The sequence below is a fragment of the Vitis riparia genome, chromosome 5 (assembly GCF_004353265.1).
Source record: "Vitis riparia cultivar Riparia Gloire de Montpellier isolate 1030 chromosome 5, EGFV_Vit.rip_1.0, whole genome shotgun sequence".
In the NCBI taxonomy this organism is placed as follows: domain Eukaryota; kingdom Viridiplantae; phylum Streptophyta; class Magnoliopsida; order Vitales; family Vitaceae; genus Vitis; species Vitis riparia.
In genome coordinates this window covers 23,734,102-23,759,142 of record NC_048435.1, presented here as the reverse complement: position 1 = coordinate 23,759,142, position 25,041 = coordinate 23,734,102, and the positions used below count along the sequence as shown (strand labels likewise).

Sequence of the window (25,041 nt, the reverse complement as noted above, 5' to 3'; positions counted from 1 at the left end):
CTTTAGACCCATCAATTTAGTGAGTAGCCTCTGCAAATTCATAGTTAAGGTGTTGTCCCATCGTTTACAAGGGGGTTTTGCAAGAGACTGCTCATAATTCTTGAGGAGACTTTGTTGAGGAGAGACAAAATTTGGATTCAATTCTAGTGGCAAATGAAGTAGTGGATGAGAAAAGACGTTCTGGAGAGGAAGGAATTGTCTTTAAAATTGATTTTGAAAAAGCTTACAATCATGTAAAATGTGATTTTTTGGATCATGTATTAGAGCGGAAAGGTTTTGGTTGGAGGTGGAAATCATGGATTTGTGGGTGCATTTCATCAGTCAATTTTGTAGTACTAATAAGTAGGATGGGTTGAGGATCTAGGGGTTGAAGGCAAGGTAACACCTTCTCCCTTTTTTTCTTTTTTACCATTGTTGCATATATGTTGAGAGCATAGAACGTGGGAGTCTTAGAAGGCCTTTTGGGTTATAAAAAAATGAGCAATGCATTTACAATTCGTTGATGATACAATGTTTTTCTCAAGAGCTAGAGAGGAGGACTGGTTTTGGACACATTTCTAAGCTCAAGGTGAATTTGGATAAGAGCACCTTGTCGAGTATCAATATAAGTTAGACTTGAGTATGTGAGTAGATTACCTTTTTAGTCTACAGGATGTCAGATTAGCCCCTCTCTTTGCTTAGGTCTCCCTTTAGGAGGGAATTCCAAAGCAATATCTTTTTGGGACCTAATTGTAAAGAGGATCTCTCACCAATTGGATGGTTGGAAGAAAGCTTACTTGTCCTTAGGAGGCAAAATCACTCATGTAGTCATGTTTGTCCCTCCTCTCCTTATACTTTCTACCTATGTTCAAAGCCCGAATCATGGTAGCCTCCATAATTGAAAGATTGCAAAAAGATTTTATCTGGTCAGGGCTTGAGTAAGGGAAGAGAGATCACCTTGTGGGTTGGAACTAGGTGTGTAAGCCCAAGAGAGAAGGGGGGTTATGCATTAGGAAGATATCTTTAAGGAATAGAGCCCTTCTAAGGGTAGTGGTTGTGGAGGTTCCTTAGGGACAATGATGCTTTATGGAACCCAGTCATGTTGAGTATTTATGGGTCAAACTCTAATGGATGGAATGTCAATTGTATTGTTAGGTGGTCACAAAAATGCTCTTGAAAGGCTATTGCATAAATATTTTTAGACTTCTTTCATTGCACTTGTTATTCTATGGAGGATGATACAAAAATCCACTTTTAGGAAGATCTTTGGTTAGGTGATAAATCACTTAGTGAGCAATTCCCAAATGTCTAGAGAGTAATGAGGTTGAGAAACTTTGTTATTTCCTCAATGCTAGTTTCCTTCTCTCCCTCTGTATCTTGGAACTTCAATTTTCATCATAACCTCTTAAAGCATTAAGGAGCTAGCTAATCTAATGTCTATGTTAGCACAAGCCTATTTGTCACCCACTTTTCCTAACATGAGAGTTTGGTCATTGACATCCTTAAGCTTGTTCTTAATTAGCTCATTTTTTAATGTTATCTTGGCTTTGCCAATTCAATCCCTTTTATTCCTGCAAATTTTATTTCGAAATCCAAAGCTCCACCAAAAGTGAAAGCCTTAGCATGAATTGTGGCAAATAAAAAAATCGATACTAATGGCTTGCTCTAATGGAAAAGATCATACAAAGTGCTTAGCCCAAAATGGTGTGTTATATGCAAGTGAAGTGGGGAGTTTAGAGATTATGTTTTCTTTACATTGCCCTATGGCATTAACATTATGGTATAGATTGTTCTGACTTATGGGAATTGATTGAGTTCTACCTAGAAATGTGAAGGAGATGCTCATTATATCATTTAGGGTTTTAAGGGATTTCCTCAAAGTAGGACTCTTTAGCGTATTGTCAACTTCACTTTGATTTGGACCATTTGGTGGGAAAGGAACGGATTTTTGAGAATAGGTAGAGGACTTTAGAAGCAACTTCAAACTTGTTTTATTTCTCTTCTTCACTATAGGCTTCTATTAGTGAAGCTTTTGTAGGCATCCCTTTGAGCCTTATTTTACTAGATTAAAACCTAGTTTGCAGAACCATGAGATTGACTAAGGAGTCACCTAGTTAATACCTACCCATCAATAGGTTTTGTCAAGCTAAATTTTGATGGATGTTCTTTGGGTAACCCAAGGCAGTTATGGATTAGAGGGTTGATTAGAGATCATTTTGGCAGTGTTAAGAGCATTCTCGAAACTTGCAAGCTAGGGTTTAACCATTAAGGTAGGAAATTCTAACCCCTTTAGAAGGATTGTTACTAGTGAAAGCTTTAGGTTTTTCCAATTTCCTAGTAAAAGGTGATTTTGCTTGTCATATATTGGGCCAACTGAGAAAGAAAAAGGACTATGAGTGTTTGACGGATGGTTGCACCAGATTATTGACATTTCTTTAATGTGAGGATGTTCCTTCTCTTAGACTCTTTGCTTAAGCAATGATGTGATAGATGTGTTATCAAAACATGGAGTTCGATTCTTTTGTAGGAGACTTCATATTGTCATGAATTATAGTTAGATTTGACTTTTTTGGACTAATATCCACTCATCTGTCCTCTTTATCCTTCTTTGTATAGAGGATTAAGTACTTCATGGAAGGATTCCTCATCCTCCTTTGTACTTAATATTTCATCATAATGAAATCATTGTTTCTTATCAAAAAAAAAAAAAAAGTTTTGTATATGAGAGAGATCTGTAAAGAAGGATAAGGGATCCTTCAAAGAAAGACTTCAACAAAGGATATGGCTCATCTTTATCCTAGCCTGTCAGCTACTAAAAAAATAGATGGAAATTGCAAATGTCATAATCTAACTTTAATAAAGACGACCCTCAATTAATACTCTTCTTGACCTCTCTTTCTACATAGCTTTTTCTCTCTTCTACACACCGTCTCTGTTTCTCTCTCTAGATAGCTCTTTCTCTCTTCTGCATCCACTCTCTTTCTTCTGCAATACCTACTGTTGCTCTCTCTCTCTCTCTCTCTCTCTCTCCCCAACAACAGTTTCCCTACTCTCACACCCAAATAGTTGTCACTACAATGAAAAGAAAATGAGCATCAACAACTTAGTGTGACACACAGCTCTTCTGCAGGGTATCAAACCCAAAGCCTTCAAGGACTAATCAGCCTGGTGACAAATATATGGAACTCTTTCACTCATAATCCTAAGAGAGATACACCCAAAGACCAGAGCCTAAATCTGACAATAAGACCAAATAGTCCTAATAGAAAATGGGGAGAGAACATATATAGCAGAGACAGTTTGAGAGGGAGAAAACAAGAAGAGAAAGCACACCAAAAAAGAGGGAACAATCATACCCAGTAGAGATAGTTTGGGAAAGAGAAAACAGCATGAGAAAGCAAACCCAAAAAATGGTGAAAAACTGTCAACCATAGTGAAAGAGTTTGACAGAGAGAAAAAGGATAGGAAGCAAATTGAAAAGAAAAACAGAAAAGAGAAGAGGGAGGATTCAACCCAGTGCAGAGACGGGGAACACGCCTTTTAATTCGGTAGGAAGCAGCCTACTGCTGCACCAATCTGGTGAACCACCACCAAAAACTTGCGGGCATCAACAAATCAGAACCCACCATGGCATAGCCATCACATCTTTCTCCATCTTGTTTCTAGTAAACCCCATCAATTGAAACAGACATAACCACCCTATGGCAACCATCAGACTGCTAAACTGCTAGAACCTAAATGCATCACATCATATCATGACCATCATCTTCTCCATCACTTCAAATCCACCCACCACCTCCATTTTCCTCCCAATTACATCTTTAAAATTCATCTATGTCAACAAACCCACAATCCATCATAGAAGAACACTCTCCTAAGGATGTTTTGGCAACTCAAATACATTTCAACAGTGTTTGGTTTTAAACTTGATTGGAGTGTTTTTCACACTTTGAAAAACAAGATTAAGGGGGGGAAAACTCACAGGTGATGCCAGTGATATACAGCAAATATTGGGGAAGGTCTCTGCTTTTGGCAGAAACCTCAGAGAGGTCTCTTAATTTACCCTAAATTAAATACCATATGGTGTCAAAAGCTACATACTTATATAAGATCACATAAAATAGAAACTATCAGATTGGATATCCAAAAAATCACAAATGGATCCAACTCTTTCCAAAAAGCCATCACATCACCATATTGGACCCTATTTGGACAAATTCTTAATAGACCAGCCTCTTGTGCCAAGTTAAGATCAATTGCAAGTGTAGAAATCGCTAAACTTTGTGTTGGAATAAGTATTCACCAACTTGTGTCTATCTTGCACAATGAAAATCTTTGTAACGCATGGACAAGAATAGATTGAATTCACAAGTAGCAATGGACTGATTGGATCAGGTTCTTATCCCAATTGCCAGCAAAGCAAACCTGGGAATATGGGCCCACCCCTCTACTGAGACAACAAATTCAAAACCTCTAGTCCATTGCCAAAGAGCACTACCACTAAGGTATAACCCAGCCAGCAGGGTACAAAAACCTATTGATAGCAACTGAGTTCCCATCACTAAGGTGTACTAGAGCTCAAAAGACATATCAAACATAGAGAAGAAAAACCAAATGAAAAAAATAATGACTTATTAGAAAATGGCTGGTAAAAGCATTTTAAAAGGAAAAACAAAAAGAAACTAACAAAAAAAGACAAGAACCAAGTAAAACAGTTGTTATGGAAGTGACAACTTCTAGATGCACCAAATGCAAAAGGAAGCATAAAGCAACAAATGAATTATCATTATATTAATAGACAAACCCAGAAAATAACATACATGTAAAGGCTGAACAGGGACTGATGGAAGATGCTTGAAAAGCCTAAGTCCAAGAAACATCTCCAGCTGCTTTTGACGTGAGCTATCCACAACTGCATTTTTATATCTTCTCTGCAAAGTGATCTTCATATTCTGTGCTGCAGAGAACTGTTTAAATTTTCCAGCGTCTTCATTAAATATGCTAAGGATTTGGCTGTGCATTGCTTTAGAACCCGTATAAAGTGTTGCATGAATATCCCCAGCAAGCAGGAAAATATCAGCTAATTGAGATACTGGCGATAAAATTGTTGACCTCTTGAACTCCTCAAATGTCATATCAAATCTCTTCCAAGGTTTATCCGGACATGGATGTTCCCAAGTTGTGGTCCTAGTGTTATGATCAATATAATATGTTTTTCCTGTCACTGCATCAGACCTTTTCTCCCAGCCTTGGGGTAAAGGGGCAGTATACCCACCCTGATTACTATAAGACTGATAACCATAGACAAAGTCAGTGTCAAGTGATATCCCCAGTCGTCTACACTGCTCTGCAAAAACTTGGAGGGCACCAAAGAAACTAGCAGCATTGGTTCTATCCAAAGAGTCTGCGCAATTAAACCGTAGCACTCCATTTTGATGTGATCTTAAGCAAAAGGCCCCTTCAAAGTCATCATTATAAACAATTTCACCTCTGCAGTCCTTAATTCGCTGCCGTGAAGGCAGGTAATCCCCTTCAGAGATGCCTATAGATACTGTGGGTGCTTTTAGAAGTTTCCACAGTCCTTCAATTGTTTGCTGTTCACCTTTGAATTTTATACTGGCATGCCAGTCATAGTTTATCAAATGAATTCTAGTATATGGAAGTTTACCAGTTGATCTAATATAGTTCAAAGATTCCTCAAAATGCTGAACTAGAATGGATTCTGATTTTCCTTCTCCATTCCTTAGCAAATTGATGCACACAATAGGGACGAAAGCATTTTTCTTCTGATTTGAGCCAACAGTTGCATCTAAGTTGCGAGAATCATATCTCTTACTTAACCTTTGATAGTACTGTGCACTTCCTTTGTAAGGATCGCGATCTGCAACATATATTTCTGCTTCTGCAGCCGTGATCTTTAATTCTGCACCCCACCAGATTGGAATAGTGCCCCGTCGCCAAATATATGTGTTGAAAGGAACACTTTGGCCAGCCCTCTTTGGAACCCATACAAGTTGTTCACACTCCACTTCATTTCCTGGAAAATCACATCCTTCATAAATTCATTTCCGAGAACAGGCAGCTAAAATTTGTGGCAAGCACTAAGATAAAGAATATATCAGTTATATAGAATTGAAAAGGGAAATGGATAAAACTGGAATCTGTACATGGAAACCACATATTTGTACATACATGACAAAGTACAAAACAACTATGATTCCACCTAAGTAGATATAATAAAACATACCAAAACTTCAGCACATGAAAAGACAGCCTAGCTTAAAAGTTACTCTTATAGATATATTTGGACGACATAGTACTGGAGAGTTCAGTTGGGAAAGTAAATTAGTTGAATGCGAATTGAAAAATAAAAATGCCATCCCTTTTTCTTTGTCACATTTCATCTTGATATCCTTTGTTAGAAACTTTTTACACCCTGGAGATATGTAGAGCTCTTGAATTGTACATTGCTTTGGTCTCCTTTATAAGATATGCATTTTGTTTTGCATATAGGCATAATCTTTCTTTTTGATAAGTTTTTTGAAGATCTTCAAAGGTTCTCATCCTTCAGTATATTCATTATACTTCCGCTAAGTTCAATGCAATGAATTATCATGTTCTGAGAAGAAAAAAAATAATCCATTTTGATCCTGATGCATTTTCCTGACATATTAAGCATCTTTGCCTCAACAATTCCCAGTTGCAAGTCATCGTATTAACCTGGGCAAGAGCAGGAGTATGCATCACCAGAATCTACAATGATTACTCTCTCTCTCTCTCTCTCTCTCTCTCTCCAATAAGAAGGATCAGCAGGTAGAATCCAAAACTTGTCCAGCCCCATTATCCAACTCAGCTATGATTTAGAAAGTTCCAAGCAAGAACAAACTATAATGCAATTTAACCTTGAAAGCAGTTACACGGATACCTTACCCGTGCTAAAACACGAATTTAACCCCCTAGCCAAGTATCGAGTACCAGGATGCAGCCTACTACGACGAGCAGTGAGAGCAACCATTCCTTCTTGCTGACCTGAGCTTCCAAAACTTCGGCATTCTGTGAATCCCTATATATTAATATCAAGTAAGTGAATATTATCGACAAGTTCTTTCAATAAGAAACTATACATGTAAATTCAAGAAATATAAGGATTAAAAAGGATGAGAATACCTTCATAAAAGGAAAAAAAAAAAAAAAAGTACATGTATCACATAAGAAAATTAGAGAAAAAAAACATAGCTCCCTACAAAAATCACCCATGTGTCCCAAACCCAAAACCAGGTGAGAGAGTTGACCCCCACCAAAGTCCAAAAGAGGGATGACTTGTCTCTTAGCCAGCTTTATTGTCTTCCTAAGCTGCCAATCTAGACTTACAAAAGAGCCAAAATCCTAGAACTCAAGCAACATCCAAAATTCCCCCACATCTATTGGTTATAGTTATATCTCAATGGTCCTCTTTGCACATTTGCCACCCAACAAATATTTGTCCTCCAATCCCTCCACCATAAGATTGGAGGCAGCCCCAAACTCCCTCATCATCTTCAGACCTTCCAGTAGTTTCAATACCTCTGTTTAGATAGCTAACCCAAAGCCACTTGCCTTGGAGAAAACTTAAATGGCATTACATCTGTAATCATGAATAAACCCTCAAATTCGCATCTGACCCAACTTACCCCGGAGCAATTGTGGGGAGTTCAACTAAATTAGTCATGCACTGACTAGGGCACTCACCACATGAAGAGTGCTTATATTTTCCAACAGATAATCAAAATATTACGAAAAATGATGTCAAAAATCAGATTAGCATCAAAATTGAGATATCATATAGGAAGAAAAACCTGCAGAAGGATGACACAGTGCTGGGGCAGGCCAATTTTTTTGAATGGCATTGAGAACCATCTATTCCAAACAAATTCATCATCAGGCTTGTGCAAGGGCATATGGCTTGGAAAGGGACGAGTAATGTCCCTCGTTTCACAGAAGTAGTGCTTTCCATCAATATCAAGCTCTGTCAATTCTTGAATATTCTTAGCTTCTCCTTTACCCTGGGGTTGAGGGTTTTGAAGTGAAACTTTGACCCACTGGCTCTCAGCTACTGTATATACACACCCTCCACCAGGCAAATTTGGAATGCTGGCAGTCAACTTTGTGGCAACCAGAAGCAACCCAAAGCTTCCTACGGCTGAATAACCCAATATTGCCCTGGCATAAGTTACACTCTTACAAAGCCAACTTGAACCATTTGTGATATAATCCAAAGCCTCCTTTTCTGATCCGAATACATCATAACCCAGCTTCCCACTGTAGCAAAGTGCTCCAGTTGTTGGATCAATATAAATTACCTGAGTATCAGTCCTAGAAGACAAGCTGACAATGATATATACTTCACTAGTATCCAGAGTAACAACGACTACAGATGTGTCTCTTAAACGACTGACTGCAGCAAGCAGATAAAATACGAATGGTGAGCGAAGCAAATAAAGAAAAATCCAATCCAATAGCCAAATAAATAAACAATAAACAAATATACTACTACAATGAACCTACAGAAGACATGAAATATACAAGAAACCTCAACTGGTGTGCAAGAACAGCCCTTGCTTAAGTGCACTTTCAACATTAATCAACATGCATTATAACAGAACAATTATCGGGGGAGAGAACCACAATTGTAGAGAACATAATGTCAACAAAATGGCAAAAGGGTTATGAAGCAAAAGTAATTAACCACATTGACAAAATTAAAAAAGGAGAAAAACAAAAACAAAAGTAAACTAACCATCTATTTAAAAAGGAAAGGGGATCACAATTACTTATGCCTTTACTAAAAGGTTTGCAGTTCTTAAACAAAATATTTCAATATTTTTTTTTTGGACCAGAAACAAGAGACATAATTATTTATATTAATAAAAACATGAGAAGGATGAAGAATCCTCCTCACGATTACATAAAAACCTGATCAAAATATGGTTGACCACCTCCACTATACAAAAAGTCTATACAAAAGGTTTAGACTACAACGTAATATACAAAGATGCCATCTTCTCAAGTTTTAAGTTTCTAACTAAGCTCCTCCCAAGGATGTCCAAACCCTTTTGATTTTCACACCTTAAGCCAATTGAGCTGGATAACACTAAAAGGAATGTCTTTAATAGCCTCGATGCATGAGACCCAACAAAAGGAATAAAAGTGAAGTAAATCCCAAAACCCCTCAATTGTCCTCCACTTATTCTCAAAAAGTCTAGCATTTATCTCTCATCACACAATCCAAAGCAATGTGTGACAAGCTATTAGCCAAAGGGTCTTCTTTTTTTTTTGATAGGTAAACAAGAAATGCATTAAAAGCGTCAAAAAGAAAGCGTACCAAAGTACACAGGATGTATACAATAGCCGCCAAGAGATGGCCAAAAAACGGAAAGGGAAACAAAAAACTACTCCCTCCCTTAGTGAGGACCCAACCAACCAATAAAGTCACAAAGGGGCATAGGGCTTACAGCTATGTACATCTTGGTACAAGTAAACAAGTTATAAAGGAATAAGTTTTTCAGCCTTAGGATGAAGAGCTCCTTGTTCCTGAACGACCTTCTATTTCTTTCCTTCCAAATTGTCTAAAAGCAACATAAAGGGACTGCTTCCCACACTTTTTTCCACTTCCTTCCAACACATGACCCACACCAACCCAACAAAGTCTCTCTTACAAAAGAAGACAACACCAAAGAGAGAGAACAAAAGCTGCCACAAAGCTCTTGCTACACTACAGTGAAGCAAAATGTGGTCAATCGACAACTCCTAAAAATGGCAAACGAAGCATCCATTTTTCAGGGACGACTCTCTTCTCTAAAGGCAATCTAGAGTCCAAACTTTACCCCACAAAGTCACCCAAGTAAAGAAACACACCCGAGGTGAGAACTCAAGAGTTCCAAACTGCAGCATTTAGGACGGGGTCAAAACTCCCCGTTTGTAGGCAAGAGTAAAGGGACTTCACAAAGCTATTAGCCAAAAGGTCTTGCCTATAATGGAACTCCCCAAACCCATTATGAAATGATCATCATAACAAATATACTTTTGGGTAGAACCCAATCAATCTTGACTTATCTGAAAAGACAATGCCAAAGCCCCAAAAATAAAATCATCAGATAATGCAGAAAGAGATCATCAATAGACTCTCTACTCTTCTTACATAAAACACACTAATCAAACCTAAGGGATTTGAAAGGTCTTCTCGGCCTTTCAGGTGGCGAATGTTCTAAAGAATCAAAGGGGAGTTGAACCAAAGAGCAGGGCTTCCTTCAAGCAGGAAGAAGGGGGTTGTGATTCACGTAAGGTGGTGCGCGTGGAAAGGGTGCACTATGGAGAAGGAAATCCTGATGCAGGCGTAGGTGATGGAGTCACTGGATGGGGGCTGCGGATTCTCGAGGAAAAGGCTAGGCTAATAGACTGTGAAGGTCCTGTTTCTCTGCAAGAGGATGCTGGGTTAGTGAAAGAGACTCTTGACGCGACAAAGAGTGGGTCGGCTGAAGTGGTAAGGAGGGATGGAAAGCAGCTTTTTGGCAATGGAAGGAATCCTGTGGATGGACAGGGTGGGCAAAGTTCTAAGTGGACCGAGCCGGGAGGGCCTACTGGAAACGGGAAGCCCAGTCTCCATCGGGCCAAGTTTCCTTTTAAAAGAGCGGGCTTGGACTTATCCAAATAGAAGGGGCGATGGGTTGTGACTATTAGGCCTAATATTTTAAAAGGGCTTAAAAAGGGGCTAGCCCATGCTTCTCTCCTAGGGCTCCCTGCCTCTAAGTTTAGGGAGTTCAAGACAGAGCTCCCGAAGCCAGCTTTTGTTGGGGAAAGCTCAGAGCAGGAGGCGCCCCCGCTGGACCAAGGCCGTAGTGATTCGCCTTTGAAGAGTTTTATGCCAGGTATGTTCCCTTTCTCGACTGCCTTTGGGGGGGTGTTCAGGGACTCTTCTGGCCTTTCTTCTCCTTCTTTTTCGGGGATGGGGGATTCTGTGGAGTACCCGCAGGCATGGCAGCTTGAGGGGACGTCTGAAGACCCTTTGGAGGCTGAGGTGCCGCTGTGTATGGTTCTCAAGGATGGACGCTCCTTCACCCTACCAGGTATTAATGGGGACAACTGCCAAGTGGGAGGGAATGAGGCGGTAACCCTTAGGCCTCGAGGTAATGAGGATCAGACGTTACCTCTTCACATAACTGTAGCAAGAGAAGGGGAAAAGGACAAATCCCCTTGGGTAAATAAGAAATTCTTGGGATTCTGTAAGTCGGTGGGGGTCTTGATTGAAGGCTTCGAAAATGATATTTTGAGAATCCTTAAGGAGATTGAGAATAGGAGATGTTTTATCAAGAAGCCTAATGAGAGCAAACGAGGAACGTTGTGGGGTTCAAGGATAGAGAGCTGAAGAAGCTCGTTAGTACTATTAACTATGATGGGTTGGCTGGAAGAGAGGTAGAGGAAGGGGAGGTGGGAAGGCAAATTACTGTGGTCTCTTATGAAGCTTAGATTAATGTCCTGGAACGTTAGAGGCTTGCATGACCCAGATAAAAGAATGGTCATTAAGTCGATGGTGAGAAAACACAAGCCAGATTTGGTTTGTTTTCAGGAGACAAAAATGAAGGAAATGTCTGATAAGATTGTAAGAAGTTTGGGGATTGGTAGAAATTTGGGTTGGGTATCTTTAGATGCAAGGGGTTCGGCAGGTGGGGTGCTAGTGATGTGGGATAAGAGAGTTTTGGAAAGGTTGGAGGCCGAAGTGGGTTCTTTTTCTATTTCTTGCCGTTTTAGAAATTGCGAGGAGGGTTTTGTTTGGGTTTTCTCTGGGTTATATGGCCCGATCAAAAGTAAGGAGAGGAGGGAGTTGTGGGAGGAGCTAGCCGCTGTTAAGGGGCTTTGGAGTGATCCTTGGTGTATAGCAGGGGATTTCAACGTAGTGCGGTTCCCAGTTGAAACGAGTAATGGCAGGCAGATGTCAACCACGATGAGGGAATTTTCAGGCTTTATTGAGGAGTTTGAATTAGTTGATCCTCCACTGGGAGGTGGAGCTTTCACTTGGAGTGGAGGGGAAGGAGGCTCCCTAAAGGCTCGGTTAGACCGCTTTCTGTTTTCAGGAGACTAGAAGGAACGTGTGTCAAGAGCAATGCGATTTCTTCTTCCAAGACTTGTTTCTGACCATTGGTCGATTTTGTTAGACTATGGTGGGATGAGAACAGGTAAAAGCCCGTTTAGGTTTGAAAATATGTGGCTAAGGCTGGAAGGTTTTATGGATAGGTTTAAAGAATGGTGGCAGTCATACAATTTCAGGGGAAAACTTAGCTTTGTGCTTGCAAAGAAGCTTCAGGCTTTGAAATACAACTTGAAGTGGTGGAACAAAGAGACCCTTGGCAATGTGTCAGTTAGGAAGGATGCAGCCTTGGAGAAGTTAAACTATTGGGACAGTTTAGAAAGGCTTGGTTCTCTTTTTTAGGAAGATAGGAATAGTCAGCGGATAGCCAGAGATGAATTTAGTCACTGTGCCATCCTTGAAGAAATTTCTTGGAGGCAAAAGTCAAGGGCTCTTTGGCTGAAGGAGGGAGATAGCAATACCAAGTTCTTTCACCGTATGGCCAATGCAAGGAGAAGGGGAAATTTTATCAGTAGCCTGACAGTTAGGGGTGTTCAGCTTAATAAAGAGGAGGAACTTAAAGAAGGGATTGGGTCTTACTTTAAATCCTTGTTTGAGGAACCTCGGGTGAGAAGACCAGATGTGGAGTCAAGTCTATTTAAAATTCTTGACTTGTTGGATAATGAGATTTTGGAGGGGCATTTTTCGGAGGAGGAGGTTTCCAAAGCTCTCTCAGATTTAGGGGGAAATAAGGTGCCAGGGCCGGATGGTTTTACACTGGCGTTCTAGAAGTTTTGTTGGCCTATCGTTGGGGGGGAAGTGATGCAGGTGTTTGAGGAGTTCCATGCACAAAATGTTGTTTTTTGTAGCCATAATGCAACTTTCTTAGTGTTTATCCCCAAGAAAGAGAAAGCTAGTGATGTGCAGGATTTTAGACCCATCAATCTAGTGGGGAGTCTTTATAAAATTATTGCCAAAGTCCTAGCAGATAGGCTGAAAAGAGTGATGGGAAATTGGTTTCGTACAATCAAAATGCTTTTGTGGAAGGGAGGCAGATTTTGGATGCAGTTTTGGTAGTTAATGAGGCGATAGACTCAAGGAAGCGAAGCGCCAGTACAGGTTTAGTGTGCAAATTGGACATTGAAAAGGCTTACGATCACGTTAACCGGAGGTTCCTTCTTTCAGTCTTGGAGAAAATGCGATTTGGGCCCAAGTGGCGAAACTGGATTTTTTCTGCATATCAATTGTGAGAATGGCAGTTTTGGTGAATGGCACTCCCACAGAGTTCTTCTCAACGTTTAAAGGCCTAAGGCAGGGAGACCCACTCTCACCTTATCTGTTTGTGCTGATCATGGAAGCTTTTAGCAGCTTAATCTCAAGAGCTGAGGAGAAAGGTTTCATTAGAGGCTTCAAGGTTATGGGGAGAAATGGAGAAGGGGCTTCAGTTTCCCATCTCTTGTTTGTCGATGACACTCTTCTTTTTTGCAAGGATAATAGGAACCAATTGGTTTTTTGGAAGTGGGTTGTTATCTGTTTTGAAGTGGTATCAGGCTTAAAAATAAATTTGCAGAAAAGTGAAATTATCCCAGTTGGGGGAGTGGAGGATGTGGACAGAACCGCTGCGGTTTTTGGGTGTAAAGTAGGGAATCACCCTACTACTTATCTAGGCTTACCTCTTGAAGCCCCTCATAATTCGTGTAGAGTTTGGGATGTGGTAGAGGAAAGATTCAAGAGAAAATTGACTACGTGGAAAAAACAATATCTTTCTAAGGGAGGTCGTCTTACCCTCATCAAGAGCACTCTCTCAAATCTCCCCATCTATTTTATGTCACTTTTTGTAATCCCAAGGAAAGTGAGACTTAGATTGGAGAAAATTCAAAGGGAGTTCTTGTGGGGAGATTTGGTGGAGAGAAGGAAGATCCACTTGGTAAGATGGGCGGTTATTTGCAAAGATAAGAGGCATGGAGGGTTGGGGTTAAGGCATTTGAAGGACTTCAATCATGCTTTGCTTGGAAAATGGCTTTGGAGATTTTCTTTAGAAAATGAGAGTTTTTGGAGGAAAGTCATTGTTGGTAAATTTGGAGAGGGGAAAGGGGGTTGGACCACTAGAGAGATAAGGGAGTCTTATGGGATGGGCCTTTGAAAAGACATTAGAAAGGGATGGGAGGAGTTCTATCTTAGAACTAGTATTCGTATTGGAAATGGTAGATGCACCAGATTTTGGTGGGACTTTTGGGTAGGAGATTCTAAGCTGAAGGAGCTCTTTCCTTTGCTATTCAGAATTGCAACCCATAATTCTACTGTAGTGGCTAATCTTTGGGGGAGACAAGGAGGTGGTAGCGGGGGTTGGGAGGTGCACTTTAGAAGACCCTTTCAAGATTGGGAATTAGAGGAGGTGAATCGTTTTCTGGTTCACATTTCTGCAGTAAAGGTCCAAGAAGGGGAGGATTCTCTAGTTTGGAAGATTGAGAGGAAAGGAAAGTTTAATGTTAAATCTTATTATAGGTCTTTAAAGGTGGAGAACAGCCCCTTATTTCCAGCAAAGGAGGTTTGGGGTTCGTATGCCCCTTTAAGAACTCGTTTTTTTGCTTGGGAAGCTGTTTGGAGTAAAATTTCTACTGTTGATATGTTAATAAAGAGGGGTTGGTCTATGGTTAATAGATGCAATCTTTGTAAAGAGAATGAGGAATCGGCGGACCATATTTTAATTCATTGCAGTAAGACAAGGGAGCTTTGGACTTTGGTGCTTTCTTCTTTTGGGGTGGTGTGGGTGTTCCCGAACTCAGTGAGAAAATTGCTTCTTGAATGGAAAATTAAGGGCCTAGGAAAGAAGAGGAGTGTAGTTTGGAAAATGGCGCCTATTTGTTTGTTTTGGTGCATTTGGGGAGAGCGAAATTGAAGAATGTTCCAAGAAGAAGAGATGTCAGATACGAGCTTGAGGAACCTCTTCCTACGGTCTCTTCTTGAGTATCTCAACAGTTTATGGATGTGGACTATCTCTCTTTTCTGAATTTGTTGGGTGTTTGGATTGTTGGTTAACTTTGTCTTTTCTAGGTTTTTTTTCCTCTTTTATTGCCTTGGGTTTGGCTTTCTTTGTATACTGCCGGTGTACATAGGGAGCGCCCCCTATTTTAGCGTATTTATATTTGATTTCTTCTCTTTGTCTATCAAAAAAAAAAAGGTCTTCTCAATCATAGCATATTGTTGGTATTTACCTTCTTGCATGCCACTAACCAAAAAAAGACCTTGACCTTAAATGGGACTTTAGATTTCCATATCAATTTAGCTAGGGAGAAAAAAAATATATTTAATGTATTAAACAAAGCCATGAAGAATGATTTGAATGAGAATAATCCTAAAAAGGTCAATGACCATGCTCTCACATCTGAGGTGGATGAAGACAAGTGCACACAACTGAGGGATGACAAGAGTCTTTCAAGGTCCTCAATCTTTGAATTCATAAGGTTGCAACAAAAATTAAGATTCCAAGAAAACGAAGAAGAGTGGCCAAGAATACCTAAAATGGTGAGATTTATAACTATGACAATGCTATAAAGACATGAAAATTATGACAACAAAGGTTGATCCCCCCCACCATAAATCCTCCCAAAAACAAATTTTCACCCTATCACCTACCACAAAATGAATATAACTTGAGAAAACCTAGAACATTTGCGCAAGTTTTTTTGTGCCTATTTTCAATAAATTGTGCCTGAATTTAGAATATGAAGTTTTTTTTCTTTTTCCCCTTGTTTCAATTGATTCAGGAATCAAGATTGCTTCAACATACTAGTAGTTGCTAGGGAGGGCTTTTTAAAGGAAGATAGGGATTTCTTGGCTCCCAATGTTTCTGACAATGGCCCTAGTGATGGCGAAAGGGTTCTAATGCCTTCATCTTCGTCTCTTGCTAACTAACAAGGCTCTCGTGGAGGAAGCGGCAAGATTCCCAATGGGTAAGTGATGGGGGAAAGCCTTTTAAAGTTTATTCAAGGAGGAAAGGGAAGACCTAAGTAAACTTTAAGTAGGATTAATATTAATAAGAATTGAATTAGGATTGGTATTTGTTGGAGTCTAATTAGGATTAGCTAGTTGAGTTATAATATAATTAGAATTTGAGTCATGATAGGTTATTAAAGTTCTAGTAGACTTTGGATATTATAATTAGAATTAGAATCATAATAGGTTATTAAAGTCCTAGTAGACTTTGGATTACTTAGAGAAACTTATAAATAGGCTAATCAATGTAAATCAAATGGATGAATTGATATTAATAATATTATATTTTCTTTCATTGCAAGGTTGCAACCCTCAATGGTGAGACTCCATTGATTTTTTTCAAGGTGAGACTCCTAGAAGGCCTTAGTGAGACTCTAAGGTTTTCTATCTTTTATTTATTGTTTTTTCTTTCTCTCTATTTCTTATCTTATAAGTTTCTCTACCATAAAATTTATTCTTTATTCCTCTCCTTACACCCTAAAAATAAAATCCTAGTCCACCTACCCTTGAGTGTAGGCAACCATCCTAGGGTTGTCCTACATCAGTAAGTCATCAGTTCAAGATGGTTTGATGGTGGGAAGGTTTTTTTTCCTCAATGTTCTCTTTGTCTAATGACAAGGGTTGCTGTATGGGGAGGACCAATAGCTTGATTTCTTGGAGGGAGCAAAACAAGGGCATTTTAGAAGACATTTACAGGCCTTTGCATGTTTTATCTAGTAAGGATGTGATTATGGAAGCCCCAGAGAACCAACCCAAGGTTGCCAAGACTACGATACCAGAGGTGAGTGTTGAGGAGGGGGCGTCAAGTTTTGAGAGCCTTAGTAGGGACCCGTCGGAAGTAGAGAGCCTCTCTGATCTCTCCTATCAAAAATGCATCTCATTTAGCAAGTTTTTGAGTTTGCAAGTGGATGGGAATAAGAGGGAAATCACGGCCCTATTGAGAAAGTTGGAATCCAGATAGCAGCGCAGAGTTTCAATTGTAAAGAGGAGACCCCCTTCCACACCCTATCTGGTTAGGGAGCCTAGAAATTTGGAATGTTGGGTCAATTACTGCAGTTCAAACAAAAAAAAAAAAACCAAAGTAGCGAGTGGGAGTTGGTTTGTAAGTGACCTTCTAGGTTACGTTTTTTGGATGGTGGTAGGTTGGCGTAGCTTCTTGGTGTTAGTCTGGCCGGCAAGGAAAAGCAACTATGGTAGTAGTGGGGTGTTTCAAGTTGTTCTCACCCAAATGTCGTTTAAGTTTGGTTTCTTGTTTGTCTAGGCTTTAGGGTGTTGTCTTTCGTTTTGGGCATTGGTTTATTGTCTCTCTTTCCTTTTGCTTGTATTTGGTTGCTACTTCTATACTCCGTGTGTACTTTGTGCGCCATTTCCAAGCACTTTTAATATATTTCCTTTGTTTACCTATCAAAAAATAAAAAATACTAGCAGTTGCTAGGGCCCAAAGGTTGCAATCAAATTGTTCCAAAACATTTGGTGACTGCAGACTTGCTATTTTGGCAAAAGAGGGAAGAGAACATGAACTCTCAACCAGGAGAGGAGACATCACAGAACTTACTTGAATAGCTTTGGACTTAAGAGTTACTGGGTAGAGTTCTAAAAGGTTCTGCACAGGAAGATCACACAAGATGGTTAAGATTCTACATATAGAAAATCCCTTTGAAGAAGAGGACAAGGGAGAGTGGAAGAATCCACACTACAAACTAAATTAAGGCCAAAAGTAGAGTCCAGAGCAAATGATTCACCACAGTTAAACAATTTTCAACCTCCTGACTCCACTAAAACAAAGAATATTCAGAAGCCAGCCAAATCTCATGTGACTCGTCCTATTAATAAGGTTAGGAAAAGTGGAAAGCTTTTTTTCACTCAAATAGCTTTGATCTCCTAATATTAACAGTAAGTGAAAAGACATGCACAAAATCCAGACTTGATGGGAAAAAAGCTCATGAAATGTACAAGTATGCCATAACAGTTATTTATCTGCCACGAATATGGACTTCCAAAGGATTAGTTACATAATTGGAGGATTTGAAACTTTAACTATTGTGCATAGATGTCATAGTTACAGAAAGTTGGACCTTGTCTTACAGGAACAGAAAGTTTAACCTCTTTGATGATCTCCTTTATTAACATCACAAAATTGGCCTATACTAAAGAGATGTGTTAAAACATGATTAGCACAATACAGAACATGAGCAGATGCAATAAATCCAGTGTCCTTGAAATACAAGGTTTGTTTTTAATATTGTATCTGCAGGGCTCACCAGATGATTCCATTTCTTATAATAAACTAGAACAGTAGTTCTCCAGATCCTGAAGGTTTACAATCCCTGACAAAACAGAAGCAATAATCAGATCAAAAAATAGAGACAAGCCAAGCAGAAGAAAAGACTTAAACTGGTTAAAAAAGAAACAAATGAGTATAGACATGCTTCAACCAAGATCTTTTATGCAAAGTCAACGGAAGGACACAGTGATCACCATACAAACCTCATATCTCTCCCGTCTAAAAGACCCAAAAGAATCATCATATCTGCATCCACCATAATCATCAGTCATTTCCCCATTCTCAGATAATTAGGAATGAAAATGTTGATGATGTTCAAACCTAATAGGGCTTTTTCTTTTAATACCCAGTGTTTGGACAAAAGAAAGACAAGAAGAGAGAACACATGAAGAAGGTCATGATAGTCCACAAACAATGGAAGCTTAAAAAGGCAAACAGGAAGCAATAGAAGGACGAAAGTTTTACTATGCAAGGATAATTAGAAAAACATAGGCCAGCACCAAAAAAAAACGGCATATAAATACCAATTTCTTTGCAAATAAAACCAGAGTGCACAACAAGCAGACCTATCACCAAAAAATTGTACTTTGCACCCAGAAGCAACACTGTTTTAGGTTACATTCACCAAACACTAACTAAATTAGGATAAGCGTGAGCTGACATGCATGATACAACAAGAAAATTTATATCCTAAATGCCTAAGTTTCATAGTCACCTAAACATCTTCTCGAGATAAAGGGTAGCAGTGCTTGGCTTGGCATCTCTATGCACCCAAGCCCACCCCAAATTCAAGCATCCAATTTGATTTTTTCCTCATAAATGGATTGCGTGCATATTTCAAATGATTGATCTTCATAAAACAGGCTAGGCACAGCTATGCAACAGGACAATTCTGAAGAGGAGATATGTCCATGCAGAAAAAGATCTCGTCTAGGCCCCTCAGTCACAGGCACCAAACTGAAATGACACAGTTAACCAATACAGAAAATAGTAAAAAAAGGTAGGACAACAGGGAAGGACTTATACATATGTAAAACAAATTTCATATATAATTTTGATATATATAGAGAATAAACAATTTTAATTAATTGATCTAAATTTGGATGCTTTTTATTTTTATTTTTTGATGAGTAAAGAAATATGTATATACACGAAAGGAAAGATGTAAACTAGAGTACATGGGCTGTATACAAAAGGCACAAAGTGGCAAATCCACAAAAAAACCAGACTCTCTCTCTCAACAAGATCCCAACCAATCTACAAAATCAGTCAAAGGCATTGAACTTTCTTTCATAAACATCTCAACCCAAGCTAACAGATTACTTAGGAACAGCCATTTCAACTTATTCTCAGACTGCTCCTCATTTCTTAACACACTATGGTTCCTCTCCTACCACAAAGTCCAAAAAAACATAGTGGAGTTGCTTACCAAACCTTCTTCCATTTTCTCCCTACAAAAAAATGTCATCTTAAAAGAATTTCTCCCACTAAGGAAGAAAGCACCCAAACTACACCAAATAGGGAGAACGAAAATTGTCATAGAACCCTTAACATGATGGAATGAAGAAGAATGTTTTCGACCAATTCCCCTTTTATTTAACATAGATAGCATCTATTCACCAACAACCATGCTTGCCTTTGAAGCTGATCCAATGCCAATATTTTTCCCTAATTGGCTTCCCTAGCAAAAAGAAAGCTCGTCAGGACCTAAGAATTCCAAATGATGTCCAAAAGGGATGGGGATTGGCCTCCCAGACTTCAAACAAAATAGGAACCGCTATCACATGTCCTAATTAGAGAATAAAGGGATTTCACTGAAAAAAACACCATGCTTCAACCCCTTCCAAATCATTTGATCAAAATCTTTCCCCCTCACCAACTTATCTTGCAACCTTGAGAGAGACGTCTCGGCAACTCCCAATTCCCAATCATTTAAGTGCCTAGAGAAACATGAATTCCAAATAAGCCTTTGCCCTTGTCTCATCCCATATATCCACCGCGCAAGCGTCTCTTTTTTTTTTTATCCAAAACAAAATTTCATTAATACCAAGTTAGAAATACATGAGAAGGAAGAGAAATCCTTCTCAAATATATACTCTAATCAAAAGATTCAATGTAAAAAATGTCTCCTATATGCCACAAACAACTACACAAAATTAAAGAGGTTTTGTTTTCCTAAGAAATCAATGCATCTACAAAAATAGGCCAAAGCTCTACTTCAAGATTTGTTGTATTAAAATCTCTATTTACACGCCAAGTTCCAATTAAGTTGAATAGCACTAAGAGGAGTGCCCTTGAAATTTGAAGTTGTTGGGACCCAAAAAGAAAAATAAAAGTAAATTATGTCTCGTATCAATTCCATACTTCTCTTATCTGCGAAAATCCTTCCATTTCTCACCTACCATATCATCCAAATCAAAGTGAGGCAAACAATTTTCCCAAGGGTTTTGCCTCCACTTGCACTCTTAAGACCTCAAAAGGAAATGGTCATCACGTCGCTTATGTTCCTAGGAAGAACCCAATCTAGCCTAACCATGTTGAATAATCTATGCCAAAGCACTATGCTCATCAAACACTGTAAAAAAAGATGATCAAGTGTCTCACCACTTGTCATACACATAATGCATCAGTCAAGACTAGGAGCTTTGTGAGGTCGTCTTTTCACTTATAGAAAGCCATTGGTGTTAATCTTCTTATTGGCCACTAGCAAAGAGAAGGCCTAAATCTTAGATGGGGCTTTAGATTGCCAAAATGAATTTTGCTGAAATGAAGGATTTTACTAAAAATATACCCAAAGAAAATAAAGGCCTAGCTCTCTTGTTAGAGATAGATGGAATCAAGTGCACACAAGAGAGAGAAGACAATAGTCTTTGCAAATCCTCTATCTTCATATCATTGAGATTACAACGAACAACAAGGTTCCAAGTAAAGGATAGGAGGTTCTAAGAACAAATGAGATAAAGGAGTTTCTGATCGTTACAACTCTAAAAGGATTTAGAAATTGAGAGCATAGAGTTTGATCCCCTAACCAAAGGTTACTTCTCGCACCATATGTCTTCACAAAACTTCACCCTTCTACCATTACCCACTTCAAAGTTACCCTACGATTAAGGAGGTCCCACCCCTTCCTAATAGCTTTCCACACTCCAACCCCACACCCATCTCTCCCCTACTTCCACTCTATGACTTGTTCCTAAAAAACTTCCCCTTTAGAAGCAAATCTCCAATGTGACTTTCCAAGAAGAGCTCGATTTAGAGAAGAAAAATTTTTAATGCTCAGCCTCTCCCACACCTATCGATGCAGCGTTTTCTCTAAAGTCCCACCTCTTCAAAGAAAATCTCTTTGCAACTTCTCTACCCCTAATCTTATCTTTCTCAAAATAGCAAATAAGGACATGTAGTAAATGGGCATACTTGATAGCATGCTTTGAATCAACATGAATCTTCCTTATTCATTAAAAAAAAAAAAAAAAAATCAATGTGAATCTTCCCTCTTTAGAGATATATGGTTTCTTCCACATTGACAATCTTTTGTGACCTAGGTAAGAAGAAGGAAGCTCTTCGACCTCGCAACCCAACTCCATCCTCGACTTCTCCACATTAGCATCCCCACCCACCACACCAAAAAAAAAAAAAAAAGAAAATAAAATTGTATCAATTTTTTTTTCCAAGTTTATTTTCAATCCCAAAATTGTTTCAAACAACATAAGTGAACCATCTGATCTTGAGCATACTCATAAAAAACTAATGCATCATTTGCAAACAGAAGGTGAGCCACTTCCACACCTTCTTTGCGACAAATAACCACCCTTCCAGACCCTCTCCAAATGATGACTTAATGCCTTCATGGCCAATACAAAACGATGCAGTGAGAGAGGGCCCCATTAACAAGCATTGAAAACTTTGTTGTGTATATTCACCAATTAATCCATCCAAACCATTTTTTGCCACAATTTCGAAGGCAGATGAGAAAAGAAATGAACCATTGGAGTGACATAACATGTCAAAAATGACACTCCTCTTGCATGTATCAAGCTCCTCTACAAGTGCAAACAAAAAATATATATCCTTGACCATGTTCATGTCCTACTTTTTTAGGATTTTCCAAAATCAGTATATCCATCTTGCATGACTTCATATATAAGTTCAGAAAGGCATTAGCATTATCAAATTAATTAGGATACAATTTATTTCATTAGAAATATACTACTTCAGGTAAAAATTAATTTGACTGCAAATGATAGAATCCTAGAGAAATAATGTGGGAGGCTTCAGAAAATAAAGGAGCATATTTAGATATATTAGTGTGACTTATATTTTTAAGAAAGGATGTTGATGCGATGAAACCCACTAGCCCCAGTTTGCAGGACCACGAGAAAGCTACAATTATTTGATCCCTCCAACTCAAACAGTGTACTATATAAGCCTATGACTTAAACCTGAGACCTCTCATTTGGAAAATAGAGCATCTTACCAGTTGACCTGCCCTAGGGGCACCCAAGTGCACATGTTATTTTGTTGCCAGTATACTTTTGGCAACAAAAAAAATAGAGTTTAGAGACAAGGAAAGATGTGTAGAATCTAAAGTTCTAACCTAAGCACAATTAAAATGAAACACGTAGAATGTAATTCAGTAAAACTACCATATAAAAATACCTAAAAGGAATCCCTTTTTAATCTCAGATCAATTACACACGAGGAAAGAGAGATCAAGAATGATGTTGATTGTGGAATTAGAGCAAGATGTATTGCCTAGCACCATAGCTTCCACGTAATTGCTTTATTGGACATTTTAAAAATTAATTAAAAGTTTTAATAAGCAAAAACAAAAAGGAAATTGAATGGCACACAATTCTTCTTTCATGGCCTCAAAGTCGCATGTTTTAATCATGAGGCAAATCAAGGTAGGCCATGTGCCGCTTGTACTCTATTTTGTTCCTAGATAATGTGACTCCATGCAATTAGCACCAGATGGATGAAGTGAATAAGTACATATTGCATAGAACATGATCATAAAATACTGATTCTTCACTGTTCAAGAGAAAAGCTAGCACTTCTCCACTTAGCAAATATGATAATATGGATGAATAGCAATGCCTCATGATCTAGGATTCAATAAACAGCAAAAAAAAAGACAATCAACCAAACAAGGCTGATCAAATCAGGAACATGTCCAAACTCTATATTGGAGAGATATTAGAAAGCTGCCTCCCATTTCTAATTATGCCTCAAATGAATCCTCTAAAAACATAAACCGTTTCTCATACGAGATCAAAAGCTAACAAACAAAATCACCACAAAATTTTCGAAAAACAAAAACACTTCTCATGTAGAATGAACAGCCATAAAACCATCAACACATAGCCTGATGCACACAAACCAAAATTTTCTCGACCATGTTTCGCTTCGTTGCAAACGATAGAATATAAACAAATAATAACAACAAACACAGGTCTGATTCAAAACAAACATAACTAAATTCAATGATCCTAAATCACAAAAAATAAAAATAAAATTTGAAAAACGGATTCAAATTTAACTAACCTCCTGACAGCCGAATCAAGCTCCAGACCTCCGAAAATCTTCAAAAATCAAGAGGTCAAATTAGGGTTACAGAGCAGGATAATCGGAAGCGGAGCTGAGGGAGATCTCGACGGAGGAGAGAGAGTGAGGCCGAGGGATCCAGATGAAGTTGATGCCGAGGCTCGTCATTCCCAAATTACCTAATATATCCCAACCCGATATTTCGGGTCTTACCCGAAAAATCAAACCAAAGATCGGGTTCTTGTTTTTGTAATTGTCGTTGAGAATATTTTTTTTTTTGACTGACTTTAAATACTAGCCTTTCATCTGTACGGCTAAATCTGAATCCTTAAATGAACGTTGGGAAAAGAAAAATGGCTTCGGATTAAATAAATTGACAGAATGTATGAAGAAATAGGATTAGGGTCGCAATTTTTTTTACTACCAATAAACATGGGGCGATTTAGGTTATAAAATTATTAGATAAAAAATATTAGGCTTCGTTTGGTAATTATTTTCGATAAAAAAATTTTTGTTTTTCATGAAAAACACGTTTGATGATTAGAAAATTATTTTTTTATTTTTTATTTTCAATAACATAAAATATGATGTTTTCATAAAACATATTTTATTTGTTTTTACTTGTTTTTTTTTAAATAAATTATTTTAAAAAATAATTATACAGAAATGTATAATAATTAAAAATAAAACTCTACACATAAAAATTATTTATAAAATATGTGTAAAAATATTAAAAACAGGTTAAAACCTGAAAATCAAACAAACTTTTGTTTTATAAGATATTAAAAAACAGTTTTTAAAAACTATTTTCAAAAATTATTTTTTATAATCGTTTTCATTAACAAGGCCTTAAGATTTGTGTGAATTTAAAATACAAATAATCCACTAAAACCCTAAATTGCATATCATTAGTTGTTTATTTATTATTATTAAAATATTAAAAGATAAAAATAAAAATGATAAGGAAAATTTATGATATTTGTTGTTTTCAAATTATATTATAATAAGAAGTTTTCCATTTTTATTTAATTACTAAAGTATAATTGAAATTTGAGTTTATGAGCAGTTATTTATATTAAATTAATAATAAGTGATTTTTTTTATGATTTTAGAATATTTAACTTTTAACCTCTTTTAT

The 25,041-nt window shown here is 38.1% G+C and overlaps 1 protein-coding gene across 2 annotated transcripts in view; it reads right to left on the bottom strand.

Moving 5' to 3' along the window:
• LOC117913964 (probable phosphoinositide phosphatase SAC9) overlaps window positions 1-24,103 on the bottom strand; it is a 36,442-nt gene extending 12,339 nt beyond the window's left edge. The window contains exons 1-7 of one of the 2 annotated variants that reach the window (XM_034829102.1): window positions 23,904-24,103; window positions 19,075-19,316; window positions 18,563-18,605; window positions 18,337-18,402; window positions 7,815-8,413; window positions 6,910-7,042; window positions 4,800-6,016 (exon numbers count right to left, since the gene is read on the bottom strand). In XM_034829102.1, the coding sequence (XP_034684993.1) occupies window positions 4,800-6,016; window positions 6,910-7,042; window positions 7,815-8,413; window positions 18,337-18,349 (1,962 nt within the window). In that variant the 5' untranslated portion in view covers window positions 18,350-18,402; window positions 18,563-18,605; window positions 19,075-19,316; window positions 23,904-24,103. The remainder of the gene's footprint in view (window positions 1-4,799; window positions 6,017-6,909; window positions 7,043-7,814; window positions 8,414-18,336; window positions 18,403-18,562; window positions 18,606-19,074; window positions 19,317-23,903) is intronic. The other variant, XM_034829101.1, reaches the window with a different exon arrangement.
• Between the last annotated feature and the right edge of the window lie 938 nt (window positions 24,104-25,041).